We start from the raw sequence: 19,131 nt of genomic DNA on the forward strand, positions 1-19,131 counted from the left end.
ATCTGGAGGGGGTGGCGGGTGCCGGGCCCCCCCCGAATGGGTCTGAGGGGTGTCTGGGGGGTGCCCGGGGGGTTTTGGGGTGGCGGCCCCCCCTCAGTCGGCGAAGAGGCTGGCGAAGCTCTGCCGCAGCGCCCGCAGGCTCTCGGGCGGGCCCTGCTCGGGCGCGGGGCTGGGGAATTGGGGGGGGGGGGGGGATCAAAGGGGGGCCCGGGGGGGGCCGGGCCGCGCCCCCTCCCCCTCACAGCCCCCCCCGCGACTTACCTGGGGGGAGGGGCTCCACCCGGTTTGGGGGCCAGAGCCGGTTTGGGGGCGAGGGGCGGGGCTTGGGGGCGGGGCTGGCGGGTGGTGGGCGGGGCCTGCGGGCCCGGGGGGCGGGGCACGGCGGCGGGGGGCGGGGCTTGGGGGCGGGGCTGGGGCACGGAGGGGGAGCGTGGGAGGCGGGGCTGGGGGGAGGGGGGCGGGGCCTGGGGGCGGGGCTGGGGGGAGGTGGGCGGACCTGGTGGGCGGGGCTGTGCGGTGGGCGGGGCCTGTGGGCGTGGCTGTGGGGAAGTGGGTGTGGCTTGAGGGCGTGGCTGTGAAGTGGGTGGGGCTTGTGGGCGTGGCTGTGCGGTGGGCGGGGCTTGAGGGCGGGGCTGTGGGGAAGTGGGTGTGGCTTGTGGGCGTGGCTGTGCAGTGGGCGGGGCTTGAGGGCGTGGCTGTGGGGAAGTGGGTGGGGCTTGAGGGCGTGGCTGTGGGGAAGTGGGTGGGGCCTGAGGGCGTGGCTGTGAAGTGGGCGGGGCTTGTGGGCGTGGCTGTGGGGAAGTGGGCGTGGCTTGAGGGCGTGGCTGTGCGCTGGGCGGGGTCTGTGGGCGGGGCTGCGGGGTGGGTGGGCGTGGCTGAGGCGCGGAAGCAGCCAGCGGTGGGCGGGGCTGTGCGGCGGTGGGCGGGGCTTGGGGCTGCGGGGAGGGGGGCGGGGTTTGGGGGCGGGGCTGAGCAGCGCTGGGCGGGGTTTGGGGGCGGGGCTGGGCGGGGCGCGGTGAGGCTCCACCCATTTGGGGGCGGGGCTGTCCCTGCGGCGCGGGGCGGGGCTGGGCGGGGCCGGACGGCGGCGGGGCCCCTGTGGGGGAAGAGAAACACCTGAGAAGGGCGGGGCTTGAGGCAGGTAAAGGTCCCCGTTTTGGGCAGAATCCCCCAAATTTGGGGGTGGCCCAGCACCGGGAGGAGGGGCAGATTTGGGGGGGTCCCAAGTAGGGCAGGGGGAGGGGGGTATTCCGCAGATTTTGGGTGTTCCCAGGTCCCTGCTTTGAGGAACCGCAGGATTTGGGAACATCCCCAAATTTGGGGTGAGGGCAGGGGTGGGGTCTCAGGAATTTTTTGGGGAAACCCAAATTTTTGGAAGTCCCATTTTAGCGTTTGTTGCGGGGGGGGGAAGGGGAAGGGGGTTCTCTGTATTTTGCGGAGCCCCCACATTGACCCCGACCCCCCGAATCCGGGAGGCTCCCCTGGGTTTTGGGGCTCCCTGAATTGGGGACGGGGGGGAGGCGGAGCTGCCACGTTGGGGGTTCGCTCACCCTGGGGTTGGGGTCGCTGCTGGGGGGGGGTCCCCGGCCGGGGGGACGCCGACGTCGCCGACATCTGTGGGGACGCAAAGGGGGGGCCTGAATTCAACACTTGGGGGGCCCAGGGTGGCCCTGGAGGGGGATGTGGGGGGAGGGGCCGTTACCTGTGGGCGTGGCCGAGCGGGGGAGGGGCTCCGTGGGCGGGGCAGCTCCGCCCTCATCCGCGCCAGCACCAGCTCCACGATCCGGCCCCGATCCTCGGCCGCCCCCGGGCCCAGCAGCGGCAGCCACGAGCCCAGAACCTGCGGGGGGAGGGGGCAGATGTGGGGGGCGCAGGTGGGTTGGGGGGTGGGGCCAGGTGTGCAGTGGACCCCAGGAATGTGGGGGAGCCAGGTGCTCAGGAGAACCCCAAGGATGGGGGGTCCCAGGTGGCTCGGGTGTGCCCCAGGTGTGGCCCAGGTGCCTCAGGTGTGCCCCAGGTGTGCCCCAGGTGGCCATGGGGATCAGCCAGGTGTGTGGGAGGGCCCCAGGTATCCAGGTGGGTGCCAGGAGTGAGGTGTTTGGGTGACCCAGGTGCATCAGGTGTGCCCCAGGTGTGCCCCTGGTGTGCCCGGGATAGAGTCCGCCAGGTGTGCAGGTGCCCCCCAGCTGCCTCAGGTGTGCCCCAGGTGTGCCCCAGGTGCCTCAGGTGTGCTCTAGGTGTGCCCCTCGTGCCTCAAATTTGCTCCAGGTGCCCCAGGCGTGCCCCAGGGGTGCCCCAGGTACCCAGGGGGGGTCCCCAGGTGTGGGGTACCTGCACGATGTGCTCCTGCCCGTCGGGACCCCGCAGCGCCTCCACCGCACAGATGTCAACGCCCCCGAAGAGGCCGGCGCAGGCGTCCACCCAGCCCCGGTGCCTGGGGGATGGGGGGCAGGGGGTGGGGTTTAGCACGGCCACACCCCCTCACCTGGGCCACGCCCACCCCACAGCCCCACCCCTCCGCCCTTTCTCTGAAGCCACGCCCACACGGCCACACCCCCTTGCCCCGCCCCAGCGCTTCGGTGCAGATGTGAGAACCCCGCCCTTGAAAGCCACGCCCCTTCCCCGTGGCCACGCCCCTTTTGAATAGCCCCGCCCTGGCCCCACCCCTTCTACAGCCACGCCCCTTCCCCGTGGCCACGCCCCTTTTGAAGAGCCCCGCCCTGGCCCCACCCCTTCTACAGCCACGCCCCTTCCCCGTGGCCACGCCCCCTTTGAATAGCCCCGCCCTTCCCCCTTTCCACAGCCACGCCCCTTCCCCATGGCACCACACGCCTCTGAAGCCCCGCCCCTTTTGAATAACCCCACCCTGCCCCCACCCTTTCCACAGTCACGCCCCTTCCCCATGGCCACGCCCCTTTTGAATAGCCCCGCCCCTTTTGAATAGCCCCGCCCCTTTTGAATAGCCACGCCCTGGCCCCACCCCTTCCAAAGCCACGCCCCAGGCCCCGCCCACCACACAAAGCCACGCCCCCTCGCCCCTCTGGCCCCGCCCCCTCGCTCACCTGGGGCTGAGGGCGACCGGCTCCACCTGCGGCCCCTCCCCCGCGGCGTCCCCGGCCCCCAGGGACCACCTGGGGGGGGACAGAGGGACCGGGCCGTGTCCGGGGGGGTCCCCAACCCCCCCCGGGACCCCAAGCCCCGCCCACCAGGCTGAGGCCACGCCCCCCCGAGGCTACGCCCACTTCACTGCCCTCCAGTCACTCCCAGTTCCATCCCATTCCCTCCCAGTGCCCTCCAGTCCCTCCCAGTGCCTCCCAGTCCCTCCCAGTTCCTCCCAGTGCCTCCCAGTCCTTCCCAGTCCCTCCCAGTGCACTCCCAGTGCCCTCCCAGTCCCTCCCCGTGCCCTCCCCGTGCCCTCCCAGTCCCTCCCAGTCGCTCCCAGTCCCTCCCAGTGCCCTCCCAGTGCCCTCCCAGTCCCTCCCAGTGCCTCCCAGTCCCTCCCAGTGCCCTCCAGTCCCTCCCAGTTCCTCCCAGTGCCTCCCAGTCCCTCCCAGTTCCTCCCAGTGCCTCCCAGTCCTTCCCAGTCCCTCCCAGTGCACTCCCAGTGCCCTCCCAGTCCCTCCCAGTCACTCCCAGTGCCCTCCCAATCCCTCCCAGTCGCTCCCAGTCCCTCCCAGTGCCCTCCCAGTCCCTCCCAGTGCCTCACCGCAGGGCCCGGTACTCGTCCCCGATGCGTTGCACCCGCAGCCGCTGGGTTCCCGCGGGGCCCCCTCGCACCAGGGCCCCCGCCCGGGCCCCGCCCATGGCGGCCGCCACCGCCCCCAGCACCTGCGGCGTCCCCACGCGCACCTGGGGGGAGGGGACGGGTGAGAAACCCCGCCCACACCGAGCCACGCCCACCCAGAGCCACGCCCAAAACGGCCACGCCCGTGGAGACACACCCAAGGCCACGCCCACCGAACCACGGCCACCCAAAGCCACGCCCCCGCTGACCACACCCTTTGAGTCCCGCCCACACCGAGCCACGCCCCCCTTGGCCACGCCCCAATGGGGCTCCTCCTCTGGGCCACGCCCACCCCAAAATCCCCGCCCCCACCCCATGGGTGTGGTCGGCACAGGCCACGCCCATGGAAGGCCCCGCCCACCAGCAGATTGGGGGAGGGGTGGGGTCTCACCTGTCCCACCCCGGCGGGGGCGGGGCTGAGCGTCACCGTCATGGGGAAGGTGGGGCCGGAGAGCTGGGGACACACCAGTGACACCAGTGACACCAGTGACACCCCAGTGACACCAGTGACACACCAGTGACACACCAGTGACACCAGTGACACCCCCGGGACACCCCAGGGACACCAGTGGCACACCAGGGACACCCCAGTGACACCAGTGACACCCCCAGGACACCCCAGTGACACCAGGGACACCCCAGGGACACCCCAGGGACACCCCCCACTTGGGGCAAGATGATCCCAGTCCCCTCCCAGTGCCTCCCAGTCCCTCCCAGTGCCTCCCAGTGCTCACCAGTCCCCGGGGCCGGTTACAGAAGCGCTGTGGCACCAGCGGAAAGGCCTCGGGGCCCAGTTCCCGCTGCAGCCGAGCCAACTGGGCAAACTGGGAGCACCAGGAGTGTCAAGGGCCAGGGAATCGCTCTGCCCAGTGCTCCCAGTGCTCCCCCAGTATCCCTCCCACTGCCCCCCCAGTCCCTCTCAGCCCCCTCCAAGTCCCCTCCCAACTCCCAGTCCATCCCAGTGCCCCCCAGTCCCTCCCAGTCCCCACCCTGTCCCCTCCCAGTGCCCCCCAGTCCCACCCAGTGCCCTCTTAGTCCCTCCCAATCCCCTCCCAGTGCCCCCCATTCCCTCCCAGTCCCACCAGTGCCCTCCCAGTCCCACCAGTCACCTTCCAGTGTCCCCCAGTCCCCTCTCAGTGCCCCCCAGTGATCCCCAGTACCCTCCCAGTGCCCTCTCAGTCCCTCCCAATCCCCTCCCAGTGCCCCCCAGCCCCTCCCAGTCCCACCAGCGCCCTCCCAGTCCCTCCCAGTCGCTCCCAGTGCCGCACGCACCAGGCAGGGGGGGTGGGCGAAGCCGTACAGGGCGGGGAGGGGGTCGGTGCTGGGGACCCCCCCCAGGTGCAGCCCCACCAGGAGTTTCCGGGGGGCGTCCCCCGCCCCCCCCTCGGGGGCTTCCCGCACCAGGACGAAGTCGGGGCGCACCCGCCTGGGGGGAGGGGGAAGGGGGGAGGTCGGGGGGGGGTCCCCAACATTCCCCACCCCCTCTCCCTTCCAAATCCCACCCTAAAATCCCCAAAAAATCCACCCCAGAAATTCAATTTGACCTCTAACATTTCGCTTTGTCCCCCCCCCCAAAAATCTCGGGGTTAAAAATCCTCGGCCGCAGCCCGAAATCCAAATTGTGCCCCAAAATCCCACCCTGAACCCCGAGTTTCCTTCCTGAAGCCCCAAAATCCTCCCCATGCTCCCAAATCTCCCCTGGAGTTCCCCAAAAATCTCCTTAGCACACCCCCCATCTTCCTTTGAACCCCCAAATTGCACCCAGAACCCCAAATTTCAGCCCCAAAAACGAGGGAGGGACACCCAGAACCCCAAATTTCAGCCCCAAAAACGAAGGGGGGAACCCCAAATCCCAAATTTCACTTCGAAAATGAGGGGGGCACCCCCCAGAACCCCAAATATTAACCCCAAAATTGAAGGGGGGGACCCCAAATGTCAGATTTCAACCCCAAAATTGGAGGGAAGGGGGACCCCAAATCCTACCTGGTGCCCCCCCGGGGGGTGTCGATGGTGACGCTGAGGGCGCCGTGGGTGGAGGCGGCCAAGGAGAGCTCCGAGAACTGGGCCTGGGGGACCCCAAAATCCAGGGGGGAGGGGGGGGAGACACCCCAAAACCTCCTTGGACCCCCCAAAAACCTCCCCGGGATCCCTCAATCCCGCCCCAAACCTGTCTGGAGCCCCAAATCGGGTTGAGAAAAGAGATTTAGATTCAAAATTTGGGGAGTCCCAAAATCTCACATGGGGGGACCCTAAAATTTATGAGGCCCCCCCCCCACAAAATTCTCTCTTTTTCCCCTCAAAATTGGATCGAGGAATGGGGGGGGGGGTTTGGGGGCACCTGAAACTCAGAGGGGGAACCGAGGCCCCAAAACCTCCAGGAGACCCCAAAAATCTTGGAAGCGAGACAAGGAATGACTTCAGGACACCCCAAAATTCCCCTCCCCCCCGCAGTATCTCTCAGGGGATCCCCAAATCCTCCCTGACCTTGAAACCCCAAACTGGGGGAGGAACGGGAGGTTCAGAGCACCCCAAAATCGAGGAGGAGCCCCCAAAATCCAGGGGATTCCCAGGACACCCCCCGCCCACAAAAGCTGCCTGAACCCCAAAACCGCTGCGATGCCAAAACCGAGGGATGGGGGGGAAGGTGGGGGTGTCCCAAAATTAGGGAAGGGGAAGGGGGGGGGATCCCCCAAAACTCACCTGCTCCACGCGCAGCTCCACGTCCCCGTGCACGGATTTACCCTTGAAGGGTTTCACCCTGGGGGGGGGGGGGCACCCCAAAAGTGGAGAGACCCCAAAATGCTCCCTCCCCCCCCCCCAAAACATCCCCCGGGTGTCCCCACAAATCTCAACCCACCCCCCCCACCCCAAAATCTGCCACCCCCAAAGTGTCCCCTCCCACAATGACCCCCCCCTTAATGTGACCCCCTCCCCAAAAGCTTCACCCCAAAACTGACCCGAGCCCCCCCCCCACCCAAACTGCCCCCTCCCCAGGAGCCGGGGGGGGGAGGGGAGTCCCGGGGGGTCTCAAAGGAGATTTGAGATTTGGGGGTCCAGGGAAGGGGGGGGAGCATTTGGGGGTCCCCAGCAGGGGAGAGAAGAGGGGGGTCCCCATGAGGGGGGAATTTGGGGGGTCCTGGGGGGTGGAATTTGAGGGGGGGGGTCCCCATTGGGGGAATTGGGGGGGGCCTGGGGGGTGGAATTTGGGGGGGGGCCCCCACCACGGGGAATCGGGGGGGGTCCCTATCGGGGGAATTTGGGGGGGGGGTCCCCATACGTACCAGTCGGTGCCGGGGGGGGCAATCACGAGCAGCAGCGGGGCCGTGGGGGGGGTCCGGAGGGGTCTCCCAGCCCCTCCCCCCCCAGGGGGGGTCCCCCCCACCCCCGGCCCCGCCCCGGGGGGGTCCCCGCCCATCCCCCCCGCCAGGAAATTCCCGTCCGAGAGGCGGCGCCGCAGGAATTCCATCCCCGGGCGTCCCCTATGGATGCACCCTATAGATGCCCCCTGAGGGGGTCCCGAGGCAGCTCCGGGGGGCTGGGGGGGCCCTGAGGGGCGGCTTTAGGGGCTGGGGGGGGCAGGGCTATAGGGGCTCATCCTATAGAGGCCAGGGCTGGGGGGCCTGGCAGGGCTCGGGGCTGTGGGGCTGAGCTATAGGGGGAGAAACCCCTATAGGAAGGGGTTTACAGGGCAGGGGGGGCTGTGGGAGGGGGTCCGGCTGCCCTATAGGAAAGGGAATCTATAGGGGAGGGACCGCGGGAAAAGCGGCTCTAGAAGGGCAGGGGGCCGGGCCCTATAGGGGATGGGGGAGGGTGCAGGAATGCGCTATAGGGCAAGGGGCTATAGGGGATGGGGCTACTGGGGAAGGGGATATAGGGGATGGAGCTATAGGGGATGGAGCTATAGGGGATGGGGGAGGCTGCAGGGATGCGCTATAGGGGATGGGGCTATAGGGGATGGAGCTATAGGGGATGGGGCTAGAGGGGATGAAGCTATAGGGGAAGGGGATGGGCCCGCTCCCGGAGGGGCCCCGGGGGGGGGGCGGGGGGGGCCCTGGGGGTCCCCTCTGGGCTGAGCCACCTCCGGGATGAGCCCCCAAAAATCCTCCCCGGGCGGCCCCGCCCCGCCCCGCCCCCGCGCGCGCTCACATCCGGCCACGCCCACCCCGGCCGGGCCACACCCCGCGAGGAATGGGCGTGGCTCCTCCGTGACGTCACGGACAGCCCCGCCCCTGGCTCTGCAGAAAGGGGAGGGGCTGGAGGGGCGGGGTCGGTGACGTCATAGAGGGGAAAATGGTCCTTGGTGGAAAATCCGGGAGTCTGGGAACACCCCTCCCCCCCGCCCCCCCCGCCACTCCCGGGCCCGCCCCTCCCCCACAGGGCTCCGGAGCCGTTTCAATGCCGGGGTTTATTTCCAAGGGGCGGGGTAATAGGGGCGGGGCCATGCAAATGAGACGGGGAAACCGAACGGCGAAAGGCATCACGGGAGCGCCGTTCCCGGGGCGGTTCGGGGTCCGGCGCGCTCGGAGCGAGCGGGGCCGGGCCGGGGCTGCGGGATGCGCTGGGGAAGGAGCCCGCGAGCGGCGCCGGGAGGCGGCGAGGGCGGCGCGGGGGGAACCGGGAGGTGCGGGCGGGGCGTGCGGGGCCGGGAGCGCGCGTGGGGCGGGGGGCGGGTATCGCTTCTCGACCTTTTGGCTAAGATCAAGTGTAGTATCTGTTCTTATCAGTTTAATATCTGATACGTCCTCGATGAGAGGACTTCATATTAAACGGATTTTTGGGCTCGGGAGTTGGACCCGGAGCTTGCTCCCTCCGCTCCGCGCATCGTGCCGGTATTGCAGTGCCTCCGGGAACGGTGCACCCCGCCCCGGGGACATCTCGTGGTCAAAGACAGAGCTGACCTGGGCATGGCTTCATCCTGCTTCTATCGCGATATCAGCCCCGCTGGGGGCTCTCGCTGCTGCCCATCCCGGTGCTCGCTGTGCCCGCTCCGTTCATCGTCCCGGGATTGCGGCGCCTCTGGGATCGCTGCACCCGTCACGGGGACATCCAATGGTCAAAGATAGATCCCAAATCGGGACTTATTATCGTGCTTCTATCGCGATATCAGCCCCGCTGGGGGCCCTCGCTGTCACCGCCCCTGTGCTCGCTGTGCCCGCTCCGCGCATCGTCCCGCTGTTGCGGCGCCTCAGGGAGCGCTGCACCCCTCACGGGGACATCCAATGGTCAAAGATCGATTCCCAAATCGCAATGAATGAGTACTGATCGTGGCTTTATCGCGATATCAGCCCCGCTGGTGTGACTCGCTGTCACACCCCGGTGCTCGCTCTCCCCCCCCCGCGCATCGTCCCGCTGTTGCGGCTCCTCCGGGAGCGCTCCCCCCTCACGGGGATCTCTGCCGGCCAAAGATAGATCCCAAATCGGGACTTATTATCGTGCTTCTATCGCGATATCAGCCCCGCTGCTGGCCCTCGCTGTCACCCCGCTGCTCGCTGTCCCCGCTCCCTTCACCGTCCCGCTGTCGCGGCGCCTCCGGGAGCGCTGCCCCCCGCCCCGGGCCCTGCCGTCGCTCCAAGCCCGTCTCGGCCGCCGCTCTCCCGCTCGCTCTCTCCCCGCTGCCGCCGCACCGACCCCGCTGCCGCTCCCCGCGCTGCGGCCGCTGCCGGGCCCGCGGCTGCCGCTGCAGCGCTGCCGCCGCTCGGGGCTCTCCCGCCCGCCCCCATCCCCTCGCAAGGCCGCGGAAGGCGGCGCCGACTTCTCCTCGCTGCCGCTGCGGCCGCAGCGCCGGGAACGCCGGAATCCCGTCCCGGCCGAGCTCTGGGCAGCGCGGTAAAAACGCGGCGTGCTGCTGGTGCTGAGAGCGGGCTGAGAGCTCGGGGAGAGCGGGACTGGCTCGGGGCGGCCGTGCGGGCCCTGAGGAGCGGCGGGGCCGCGGCTTTGACCGGCTGAGATCCCCGTGAGGGGGGGCAGCGCTCCCGGAGGCGCCGCGACAGCGGGACGGTGAACGGAGAAGGCACAGCGAGCACCGGGGTGACAGCGAGTCACATCAGCGTGGCTGATATCGCGATAGAAGCACGATAAATCTCGGTTTCAGATCTATCTTTGGCCAGCACAGATCTCCGTTAGGGGTGCAGCGCTCCCGGAGGCGCCGCGACAGCGGGACGATGCGCGGTACGGGGAGAGCGAGAAACTGGGGATGACAGCGAGGGCCCCCAGCGGGGCTGATATCGCGATAGAAGCAGGATGAAGCCATGCCCAGGTCAGCTCTGTCTTTGACCACGAGATGTCCCCGTGAGGGGTGCACCGTTCCCGGAGGCACTGCAATACCGGCACGATGCGCGGAGCGGAGGGAGCAAGCTCCGGGTCCAACTCCCGAGCCCAAAAATCCGTTTAATATGAAGTCCTCTCATCGAGGACGTATCAGATATTAAACTGATAAGAACAGATACTACACTTGATCTTAGCCAAAAGGCCGAGAAGCGATACCCGCCCCCCGCCCCACGCGCGCTCCCGGCCCCGCACGCCCCGCCCGCACCTCCCGGTTCCCCCCGCGCCGCCCTCGCCGCCTCCCGGCGCCGCTCGCGGGCTCCTTCCCCAGCGCATCCCGCAGCCCCGGCCCGGCCCCGCTCGCTCCGAGCGCGCCGGACCCCGAACCGCCCCGGGAACGGCGCTCCCGTGATGCCTTTCGCCGTTCGGTTTCCCCGTCTCATTTGCATAGCCCCGCCCCTATGAACCCCGCCCACCGTTCTCTCCGGGGCGGCCGCGGGGCTCGGAGCGGGACGCGCCCGGGGGGGACCGGGACGCCTTTCCCCGAGCAAAGCCGCGGCCCCGCCGCTCCTCAGGGCCCGCACGGCCGCCCCGAGCCAGCCCCGCTCTCCCCGAGCTCTCAGCCCGCTCTCAGCACCAGCAGCACGCCGCGTTTTTACCGCGCTGCCCAGAGCTCGGCCGGGACGGGATTCCGGCGTTCCCGGCGCTGCGGCCGCAGCGGCAGCGAGGAGAAGTCGGCGCCGCCTTCCGCGGCCTTGCGAGGGGATGGGGGCGGGCGGGAGAGCCCCGAGCGGCGGCAGCGCTGCAGCGGCAGCCGCGGGCCCGGCAGCGGCCGCAGCGCGGGGAGCGGCAGCGGGGTCGGTGCGGCGGCAGCGGGGAGAGAGCGAGCGGGAGAGCGGCGGCCGAGACGGGCTTGGAGCGACGGCAGGGCCCGGGGCGGGGGGCAGCGCTCCCGGAGGCGCCGCGACAGCGGGACGGTGAAGGGAGCGGGGACAGCGAGCAGCGGGGTGACAGCGAGGGCCAGCAGCGGGGCTGATATCGCGATAGAAGCACGATAAATAGTCCCCGTTTCGGCTCTGTCTTTGACCACTGGATGTCCCCGTGAGGGGGGAGCGCTCCCGGAGGCGCCGCAACAGCGGGACGATGCGCGGGGCGGGGAGAGCGAGCACCGGGGTGTGACAGCGAGTCACATCAGCAGGGCTGATATCGCGATAAAGCCACGATCAATACTCATTCATTGCGATTTGGGAATCGATCTTTGAGCAGTTGAGATCCCCGTGAGGGGTGCAGCGCTCCCGGAGGGGCCGCAACAGCGGGAGGATGCGCGGAGCGGGGACAGCGAGCACAGGGGCGGTGACAGCGAGGGCCCCCAGCGGGGCTGATATCGCGATAGAAGCACGATAATAAGTCCCGATTTGGGATCTATCTTTGACCATTGGATGTCCCCGTGAGGGGTGCAGCGCTCCCGGAGGCGCCGCAATCCCGGGACGATGCGTGGGGCGGGCACAGCGAGCACCGCGGCGGGCACAGCGAGGGCCCCCAGCGGGGCTGATATCGCGATAGAAGCAGGATGAAGCCATGCCCAGGTCAGCTCTGTCTTTGACCACGAGATGTCCCCGTGAGGGGTGCACCGTTCCCGGAGGCACTGCAATACCGGCACGATGCGCGGAGCGGAGGGAGCAAGCTCCGGGTCCAACTCCCGAGCCCAAAAATCCGTTTAATATGAAGTCCTCTCATCGAGGACGTATCAGATATTAAACTGATAAGAACAGATACTACACTTGATCTTAGCCAAAAGGCCGAGAAGCGATACCCGCCCCCCGCCCCACGCGCGCTCCCGGCCCCGCACGCCCCGCCCGCACCTCCCGGTTCCCCCCGCGCCGCCCTCGCCGCCTCCCGGCGCCGCTCGCGGGCTCCTTCCCCAGCGCATCCCGCAGCCCCGGCCCGGCCCCGCTCGCTCCGAGCGCGCCGGACCCCGAACCGCCCCGGGAACGGCGCTCCCGTGATGCCTTTCGCCGTTCGGTTTCCCCGTCTCGTTTGCATAGCCCCGCCCCTCGCCCCGGCAGCGCGGGAAGTTTTAAGCGGGGTTGCGGAGCCCGGGGAGAACGGGGAGAATTCGGGATTTTGGGAACGCTGGCTGCCCCTGGTGTGAGCAGCGAGGAGGAGCAGGGGGCGGGTCCTGCTCGGGGCCGCTCTGCGGGGTGTCACCTGTGCACACCTGCCCTGCGATGCCCTGGACGAGAGGCCCCGCGGAGGGTCCCGGGGGTCTCCCCGGGGATGGCGGTGGGAGACGGAGGAGCCCCCGCAGGGCCCCGGGCACGGAGCGGCGCTGAGGGTCCAACCCTTGCGCCTGAGGGGGTGCGATCCTTCTCTTTCCAGCTTCTTCCCAGTCCCTCCCCCAGTTCCCTCAGTCCCATCCCAGTTCCTCCCCAGCGCCTCCAGTCCGGCAGTGATGCCGACGGTACCGGCGCAGGGAGGAGGAGTTTAAACACAGGCGAACCCCCTTCTTTCCGTAGTTTCCGTTTAACCGGAGGGGGATCCCCGTTCCCCGGCGGTTCTCAGAGCTCCGATCACGCCTTTCCCATTACTTTGCCCGCTGCAATTAACGGCAAATCCCCGTTTCCCTTCATTTTCGCTCTAAACGTCACGAAGCCCCGGGGCCGCTGCGGCGAGCGGGGCCCGGGCCGTGGCGGCGGCAGAGGCCCCGGCCCCGCCAGGGACCCTCCCGGGGACCCTCCCGGGGATCGCGGGGCCTCCCCGCACCGGGGCCGCGCCCGTTCCCGGGGGGAGGCGGGGGCGCGGTCAGCGCCTCCGGCCACGCCCCGCGGGCGGGCCCCGCTCCCGGAAGCGGCGCTGCCCCGGAAGCGGCGCGGGCGGTGCCCCGGAAGCGGCGGGCGCTGACCCGGAAGCGGCGCGGGGCGGGCAGGGCGGCGATGGCGGCGGAGGAGCCTCAGCAGCCGCAGCCGGAGCCGCTCGGCGGCAGCGATGCCGACGGTACCGGTGCAGCCCCCCCGCGCATCCCCATCCCGCCGCCGGGACCCTCGCCGTGAGATCCCCCCCGGGCGCTCCCCCGCGCGGCGCCTTCGCTCCTCCCGGGAGGGCCTCGATCACCCCGACCCCCCCCCCCCCACCCCAATCCGCCCGACCCCCCGAGCCGCCCCCGCTCCCCCGAACGCACCAACACCCCCCCTCCCCCCCCGCCCTGCTCCCTCAAAACCGCCCCGATCCCTCCCCGCACCCCCTCAGGACCCTCTCGGGGGGACCCCCGAGCCCCCAGACCCCCCCCGGAGGGGTCTCTCGGGGCCCCCCCTGACCCCCGGTGTCCCCCCCAGGCGTGAACTGCCTGGCCTACGACGAGGCCATCATGGCTCAGCAGGACCGGATCCAGCAGGAGGTGGGGAACCCCCGACCCCCGCCCCAAAACCTCCCCTGAATCCCCCCTCCCCCCCCAAATCCGCCCCGTCCCCGCCCCCCCCGGGGGTCCCCGCCCCTCCCCCCCGCCGCTGAGCCCCGGTTGTGCCGCAGATCGCGGTGCAGAACCCGCTGGTCTCGGAGCGCCTGGAGCTGTCCGAGCTCTACAAGGAGTACGCCGAGGATGACCACGTGTACCAGGAGAAGATCAAGGTGCGGCACTGGGAGGCACTGGGAGGCACTGGGACACCAGTATGGGGCTGGGGACAGCACTGGGAGACACTGGGAGGCACTGAGAGGCACTGGGAGATACTGGGACACCAGTACGGGGCTGGGGACAGCACTGGGGGACAGCACTGGAGGCACTGGGAGATACTGGGTGGCTCTGGGACACCAGTATGGGGCTGGGAACAGCACCAGCGTGGGACTGGGAGCTGCTCTGGGATGCTGGGATGGAGCTGGGGACAACACTGGGAGACACTGGGAGGCACTGGGACACGAGTATGCGGCTGGGGACCACACTGGGAGACACTGGGAGGCACTGGGACACCAGTAGGGAACTGGGGACAGCACTGGGGGACAGCACTGGGAAATACTGGGAGGGTCTGGGACACCAGTACGGGGCTGGGGACAGCACTGGGGGACAGCACTGGAGGCACTGGGAGATACTGGGTGGCTCTGGGACACCAGTAGGGGGCTGGGAACAGCACTCAGAGATGCTGGGAGGCTCTGGGAGATACTGGGACACCAGTATGGGGCTGGGGACAGCACTGGGGGACGGCACTGGGTGGCTCTGGGACACCAGTACGGGGCTGGGAACAGCACCAACGTGGGACTGGGAGCTGCTCTGGGACGCTGGGATGGAGCTGGGGACAATACTGGGAGACACTGGGAGGCACTAGGACACCAATATGGGGCTGGGGACAGCACTGGGAGACACTGGGAGATACTGGGCGGCTCTAGGACACCAGTAGGGGACTGGAAACAGCACCAGTTTGGGACTGGGAGCTGCCCTGGGACACTGGGATGGAGCTGGGGACAACACTGGGAGATACTGGGAGGCTCTGGGAGATAACTGGGAGGCTCTGGGACACCAGTACAGGACAGGGGACAGCACTGAGAGAAACTGGGAGATAATGGGAGGCTCTGGGACACCATCAGGGGACTGGGAACAGCACCGGTGTGGGACTGGGAGCTGCTCTGGGATGCTGGGATGGAGCTGGGGACAACACTGGGAGGCACTGGGACACCAGCAGGGGACTGGGGAGAGCACTGGGAGATACTGGGAGGCTCTGGGAGATACTGGGAGCAGCACCGGTGTGGAACTGGGAGCCGCTGTGGGACACTGGGACGGGGCTGGGCGCAGCCCGGGTGTCCCTGGGGGCGTCCCCCTGCCCCCCCCGTGCCCCCCCCGTGCTCCCACAGCGTCCCCACGCCCCTCCCCCGCCGTGTCCCCCCCCCAGGACCTGCTCCAGAAATATTCCTACATCCGGAAGACGCGGCCGGACGGGAATTGTTTCTACCGCGCCTTCGGCTTCGCCCACCTGGAGGCTCTGCTGGAGGACGGGCAGGAGCTGCAGCGGTGGGGACCCCAAAAACCCCCCCAAAAAACCCCCCATGGAACCCCCCAAAAACCACCCATGGAACCCCCTAAAAACCCCCCCAAACCCCCCCTATGGAACCCCCCAAAAACCCCCCATGGAACCCCCTAAAACCCCCCCAAAAACCCCCCATGGAACCCCCCAAAAACCACCCATGGAACCCCCTAAAAACCCCCCCAAACCCCCCCTATGGAACCCCCCAAAAACCCCCCATGGAACCCCCTAAAACCCCCCCGAAAAACCCCCCATGGAACCCCCCCAAAACCCCCCAAAACCTCCCAAACCCCCTCCAAAAAACCCCCATGGAACTCCCCAAAACCCCCCCCCATGGAACCCCCCCAAAACCCCCCAAAACCTCCCAACCCCCCCCCCCCAAAGCCCCCCCCAAAAACCCTCCAAAAGACCCCCATGGAACCCCCCAAAACCCCCCCCCATGGAGCCCCCCGAGCCCTCCCAGGGCTCCCCCAGGACCTTCCCCAAAGGAACTCCAAACCCTCCTGAGCCCCCTGGAACTTTGATCCCCCCCCCAGAGCTGCCCCCCCACCCCCCTGAGTTCACCCCAAGCCCACCCCCAGCCCCCCAAGCGCCCCCTGAGCCCCCCCTCCCCTCCCCAACCCCACCTGGGCCCCCCTGGGATGTCGGGGTGTCCCCAGCGATGTTTTCTGGGTCCCTCTTGGCACCTTCAGCAGCTCCCCCAGTCCCTCCCCAGGGCACCCCAGACCCCTCTGGGTGCCCCTGGAGCCCCCCAGACCCTTTGGGTGCCCCTGGAGCCCCCCAGACCCACGGTGTCCCCCCAGGGCACCCCTGAGCCATTTGGGTGCCTCTGCAGCCCCCCAGACCCCTTTGGGTGCCCCCCAGAGCCCCCCCAGACCTGCGGTGTCCCCCCAGGGCACCCCCAGACCCCTTTGGGTGCCCCCGGAGCTCCCCAGAGTCACGGTGTCCCCCCAGGCCAGCCCAGACCCCTTTGGGTGGCCCCGGAGCCCCCCAGACCCGCGGTGTCCCCCCAGGGCACCCCCAGACCCTTTGGGTGCCTCTGCAGCCCCCCAGAGCCCCCCAGACCCACGGTGTTCCCCAGGGCACCCCCAGACCCCTTTGGGTGCCCCCAGAGCCGCGGTGTCCCCCCAGGGCACCCCCAGCCCCCTTTGGGTGCCCCCAGACCCCTTTGGGTGCCCCCAGAGCCGCGGTGTCCCCCCAGGGCACCCCCAGACCCCTTTGGGTGCCCCCAGCCCCCTTTGGGTGCCCCCAGAGCCGCGGTGTCCCCCCAGGTTCAAGGAGGTGTCGGCGCGGAGCAAGGAGGAGCTGGTGGCTCAGGGCTTCACCGAGTTCACCATCGAGGATTTCCACAACACGGTGGGCACGGGGAGGGGGCTGGGGGGGTCAGGGGGGGTCTGGGGGACACGGAGGGGGCACAGAGGGGACACGGAGGGGGCACAGAACGGGCACAGAACGGGCACAGAGGGGGCACGGAGGGGGCACGGAGGGGGCACGGAGGGGGCACGGAGGGGACACGGGGCTGCAGTGAGTTCAGCAGCCGGGGCTGGCACGGAGCGGGGGGGTCCCTGCGTGTGGCTGTGACACGGGGGGTGTGACAGGGGTGACACAGGCGTGTGTGTGTGTGACACAGGTGCGTGTGTGTGACACAGGGGTGTGTGTGTGTGTGACACAGGTGTGTGTGTGTGACACAGGGGTGTGTGTGTGACACAGGTGTGTGTGTGTGTGACACAGGTGTGTGTGTGTGTGACACAGGGGTGTGTGTGTGACACAGGTGTGTGTGTGTGACAGGTGTGTGTGTGTGTGACACAGGTGTGTGTGTGTGTGACACGGTGTGTGTGTGTGACACAGGTGTGTGTGACACGGTGTGTGTGTGTGACACGGTGTGTGTGTGTGACACAGGTGTGTGTGTGTGTGACACAGGTGTGTGTGTGTGACACAGGTGTGTGTGACACAGGGGGTGGGTGTGACACGGGTGTGTGTGTGTGACACAAGGTGTGTATGACAGGTGTGTGTGACACGGTGTGTGTGTGACACAGGGGTGGGTGTGACACAAGGTGTGTGTGACACAGGTGTGTGTGACACAGGTGTGTGTGTGTGACAGGGGTGTGTGTGTGACACAAGGTGTGTGTGACACAGGTGTGTGTGTGTGTGACACAGGTGTGTGTGTGTGACAGAGGGGTGTGTGTGACACAGGTGTGTGTGACACAGGTGTGTGTGTGTGACACAGGTGTGTGTGACAGGTGTGTGTGTGTGTGACACAGGTGTGTGTGACACAGGTGTGCGTGTGTGTGTGTGACACCGCTGTCCCCGTCCCTGTCCCCGCAGCTGATGGAGCTGATCGAGCGCGTGGAGCGCCGGGTGCCGCTGCCCGAGCTGCTGGCGGCCTTTAACGAGCCGGCCACCTCGGACTACCTGGTGGTTTACCTGCGGCTGCTCACCTCGGGCTGCCTCCAGCGCCACCGGCGCTTCTTCGAGCAGTTCCTCGAGGGCGGCCGCAGCATCAAGGAGTTCTGCCAGCAGGTACGGCCACCTGCGCTGGCACCCGGGGCTCGTGGCACCCTCTGAGGGGCACCTGGGCCACCTGCGCTGGCACCTGGCGCTCGTGGCACCCTCTGAGGGGCACCTGGGCCACCTGCGCCGGCACCCGGGGCTCGTGGCACCCTCTGAGGGGCACCTGGGCCACCTGCGCCGGCACCCGGGGCTCGTGGCACCCTCTGAGGGGCACCTGGGCCACCTGTGCTGGCACCTGGCACTCGTGGCACCCTCTGAGGCGCACCTGGGCCACCTGTGCTGGCACCTGGCGCTCGTGGCACCCTCTGAGGGGCACCTGGGCCACCTGCGCTGCACCTGGCACTCGTGGCACCCTCTGAGGGGCACCTGGGCCACCTGCGCCGGCACCCGGGGCTCGTGGCACCCTCTGAGGGGCACCTGGGCCACCTCTGTGGCACCCGTGGCCCTCGTGTCACCTCCTGAGGGGTACACGGGGCACCTGAGGGCTGTGCCACCAGGAGCAGGGCACCTGTGGCACTTCTGTCACCGTGTGGGGCACGGTGGGGCTGGCACGGTGCCCTGTGGGACCCTGGTGCCCCCCAGCCCCTCAATCAGCTCCAAGGGCATCGGGGGGGCTCGTGCTGCCCCACAGCCGCCCTCAGCCCCTCGGGCAGCTCCCCACAGGCCCTGGAAGGGGTCACAGAGCCTCGCACGCCCCTGGCACAGCCCAGTGACCCCTCACACCCTGCTGACCCCTCACAGCCCTGTGCCCCTCTGACCCCTCACACCCTGCTGACCCCTCACACCCCACTGACCCCTCACACCCCGCTGACCCCTCACACCCCACACACCCTTGTGCCCCTCTGACCCCTCACACCCCACTGACCCCTCACACCCCACTGACCCCTCACACCCTGCTGACCCCTCACACCCCACACACCCTTGTGCCCCTCTGACCCCTCACACCCCGCTGACCCCTCACACCCCGCTGACCCCTCACACCCCCATCCCCCTCACATCCTACTGACCCCTCACACCCCACTGACCCCTCACACCCCACACACCCTTGTGCCCCTCTGACCCCTCACACCCCACTGACCCCTCACACCCTGCTGACCCCTCACACCCCACACACCCCTGTGCCCCTCTGACCCCCTCACCCCCCTCTGACCCCCGTGTCCCCTCGGCGTGCCCGCAGGAGGTGGAGCCCATGTGCAAGGAGAGCGACCACATCCACATCATCGCGCTGGCGCGGGCGCTGCACGTCTCCATCCTGGTGGAGTACATGGACCGGGGCGAGGGCGGTGCCACCAACCCGCACGTCTTCCCCGAGGGCTCCCAGCCCCGCGTCTGCCTCCTCTACCGCCCCGGCCACTACGACATCCTCTACAAGTGACCCCCCCCACACCAAACCCCCGGTGCCCAGGGGCCCTCCCCGAACCCCCCCGGCCCGGCTGCGGCATCGCCTCCCCTCCCCCCGTTCTCCCCCAGCCCACCCCCCCCCCCCTCCCCACCCCCCAATAAAGACGTGGCCCCGAAAGCTGAGCGTGTTTATTTGGGGAGGGGGTTGGGACCCCCTTGGGGGGC

At 68.8% G+C, this 19,131-nt stretch overlaps 2 protein-coding genes and 3 non-coding genes across 5 annotated transcripts; 2 read left to right on the top strand and 3 right to left on the bottom strand.

Annotated features, from left to right (window-relative positions):
• Positions 1–1,546: 1,546 nt before the first annotated feature.
• Positions 1,547–7,250, bottom strand: LOC138100317 (synapsin-1-like). Its single transcript, XM_068998129.1, has 10 exons — positions 7,066–7,250; positions 6,485–6,542; positions 5,768–5,850; positions 5,057–5,210; positions 4,519–4,608; positions 4,176–4,238; positions 3,707–3,849; positions 3,063–3,131; positions 2,332–2,434; positions 1,547–1,840 (listed from the first exon to the last, which is right to left on the bottom strand). Exons 1-10 carry the CDS (start codon positions 7,248–7,250, stop codon positions 1,547–1,549), a joined length of 1,242 nt encoding a protein of 413 aa, XP_068854230.1.
• A 1,206-nt stretch (positions 7,251–8,456) lies between these two features.
• Positions 8,457–8,647, top strand: LOC138100440 (U2 spliceosomal RNA). The gene has a single exon (XR_011146821.1). It is a non-coding gene; the product is annotated as a U2 spliceosomal RNA (small nuclear RNA).
• A 1,427-nt stretch (positions 8,648–10,074) lies between these two features.
• LOC138100438 (U2 spliceosomal RNA) lies at positions 10,075–10,265 on the bottom strand. Its single transcript, XR_011146819.1, has one exon. It is a non-coding gene; the product is annotated as a U2 spliceosomal RNA (small nuclear RNA).
• Positions 10,266–11,668: 1,403 nt separating this feature from the next.
• On the bottom strand, positions 11,669–11,859 carry LOC138100439 (U2 spliceosomal RNA). The gene has a single exon (XR_011146820.1). It is a non-coding gene; the product is annotated as a U2 spliceosomal RNA (small nuclear RNA).
• A 1,077-nt stretch (positions 11,860–12,936) lies between these two features.
• OTUB1 (OTU deubiquitinase, ubiquitin aldehyde binding 1) lies at positions 12,937–19,031 on the top strand. Its single transcript, XM_068998160.1, has 7 exons — positions 12,937–13,042; positions 13,381–13,442; positions 13,574–13,672; positions 14,923–15,041; positions 16,326–16,410; positions 17,380–17,574; positions 18,743–19,031. Exons 1-7 carry the CDS (start codon positions 12,982–12,984, stop codon positions 18,938–18,940), a joined length of 819 nt encoding a protein of 272 aa, XP_068854261.1. The 5' UTR covers positions 12,937–12,981; the 3' UTR covers positions 18,941–19,031.
• Positions 19,032–19,131: the final 100 nt, after the last annotated feature.

The sequence above is a fragment of the Aphelocoma coerulescens genome, chromosome 31 (assembly GCF_041296385.1).
Source record: "Aphelocoma coerulescens isolate FSJ_1873_10779 chromosome 31, UR_Acoe_1.0, whole genome shotgun sequence".
In the NCBI taxonomy this organism is placed as follows: Eukaryota; Metazoa; Chordata; class Aves; order Passeriformes; family Corvidae; genus Aphelocoma; species Aphelocoma coerulescens.

What these genes read in the sequence shown, in the direction of transcription:
- LOC138100317 (XM_068998129.1), bottom strand. Translation starts at nt 7,250, where the DNA reads ATGGAATTCCTGCGGCGCCGCCTCTCGGACGGGAATTTCCTGGCGGGG. An exon ending in TCGCCCACCCCCCCTGCCTG is followed by an intron (nt 4,609 to 5,056) that starts GTGCGTGCGGCA and finishes TGGTGCTCCCAG; the next exon opens with TTTGCCCAGTTGGCTCGGCT. An exon ending in CCCCCGCCGGGGTGGGACAG is followed by an intron (nt 3,850 to 4,175) that starts GTGAGACCCCAC and finishes CCCTCCCCCCAG; the next exon opens with GTGCGCGTGGGGACGCCGCA.
- OTUB1 (XM_068998160.1), top strand. Translation starts at nt 12,982, where the DNA reads ATGGCGGCGGAGGAGCCTCAGCAGCCGCAGCCGGAGCCGCTCGGCGGC. An exon ending in AGGACCGGATCCAGCAGGAG is followed by an intron (nt 13,443 to 13,573) that starts GTGGGGAACCCC and finishes GTTGTGCCGCAG; the next exon opens with ATCGCGGTGCAGAACCCGCT. An exon ending in TGTACCAGGAGAAGATCAAG is followed by an intron (nt 13,673 to 14,922) that starts GTGCGGCACTGG and finishes TCCCCCCCCCAG; the next exon opens with GACCTGCTCCAGAAATATTC.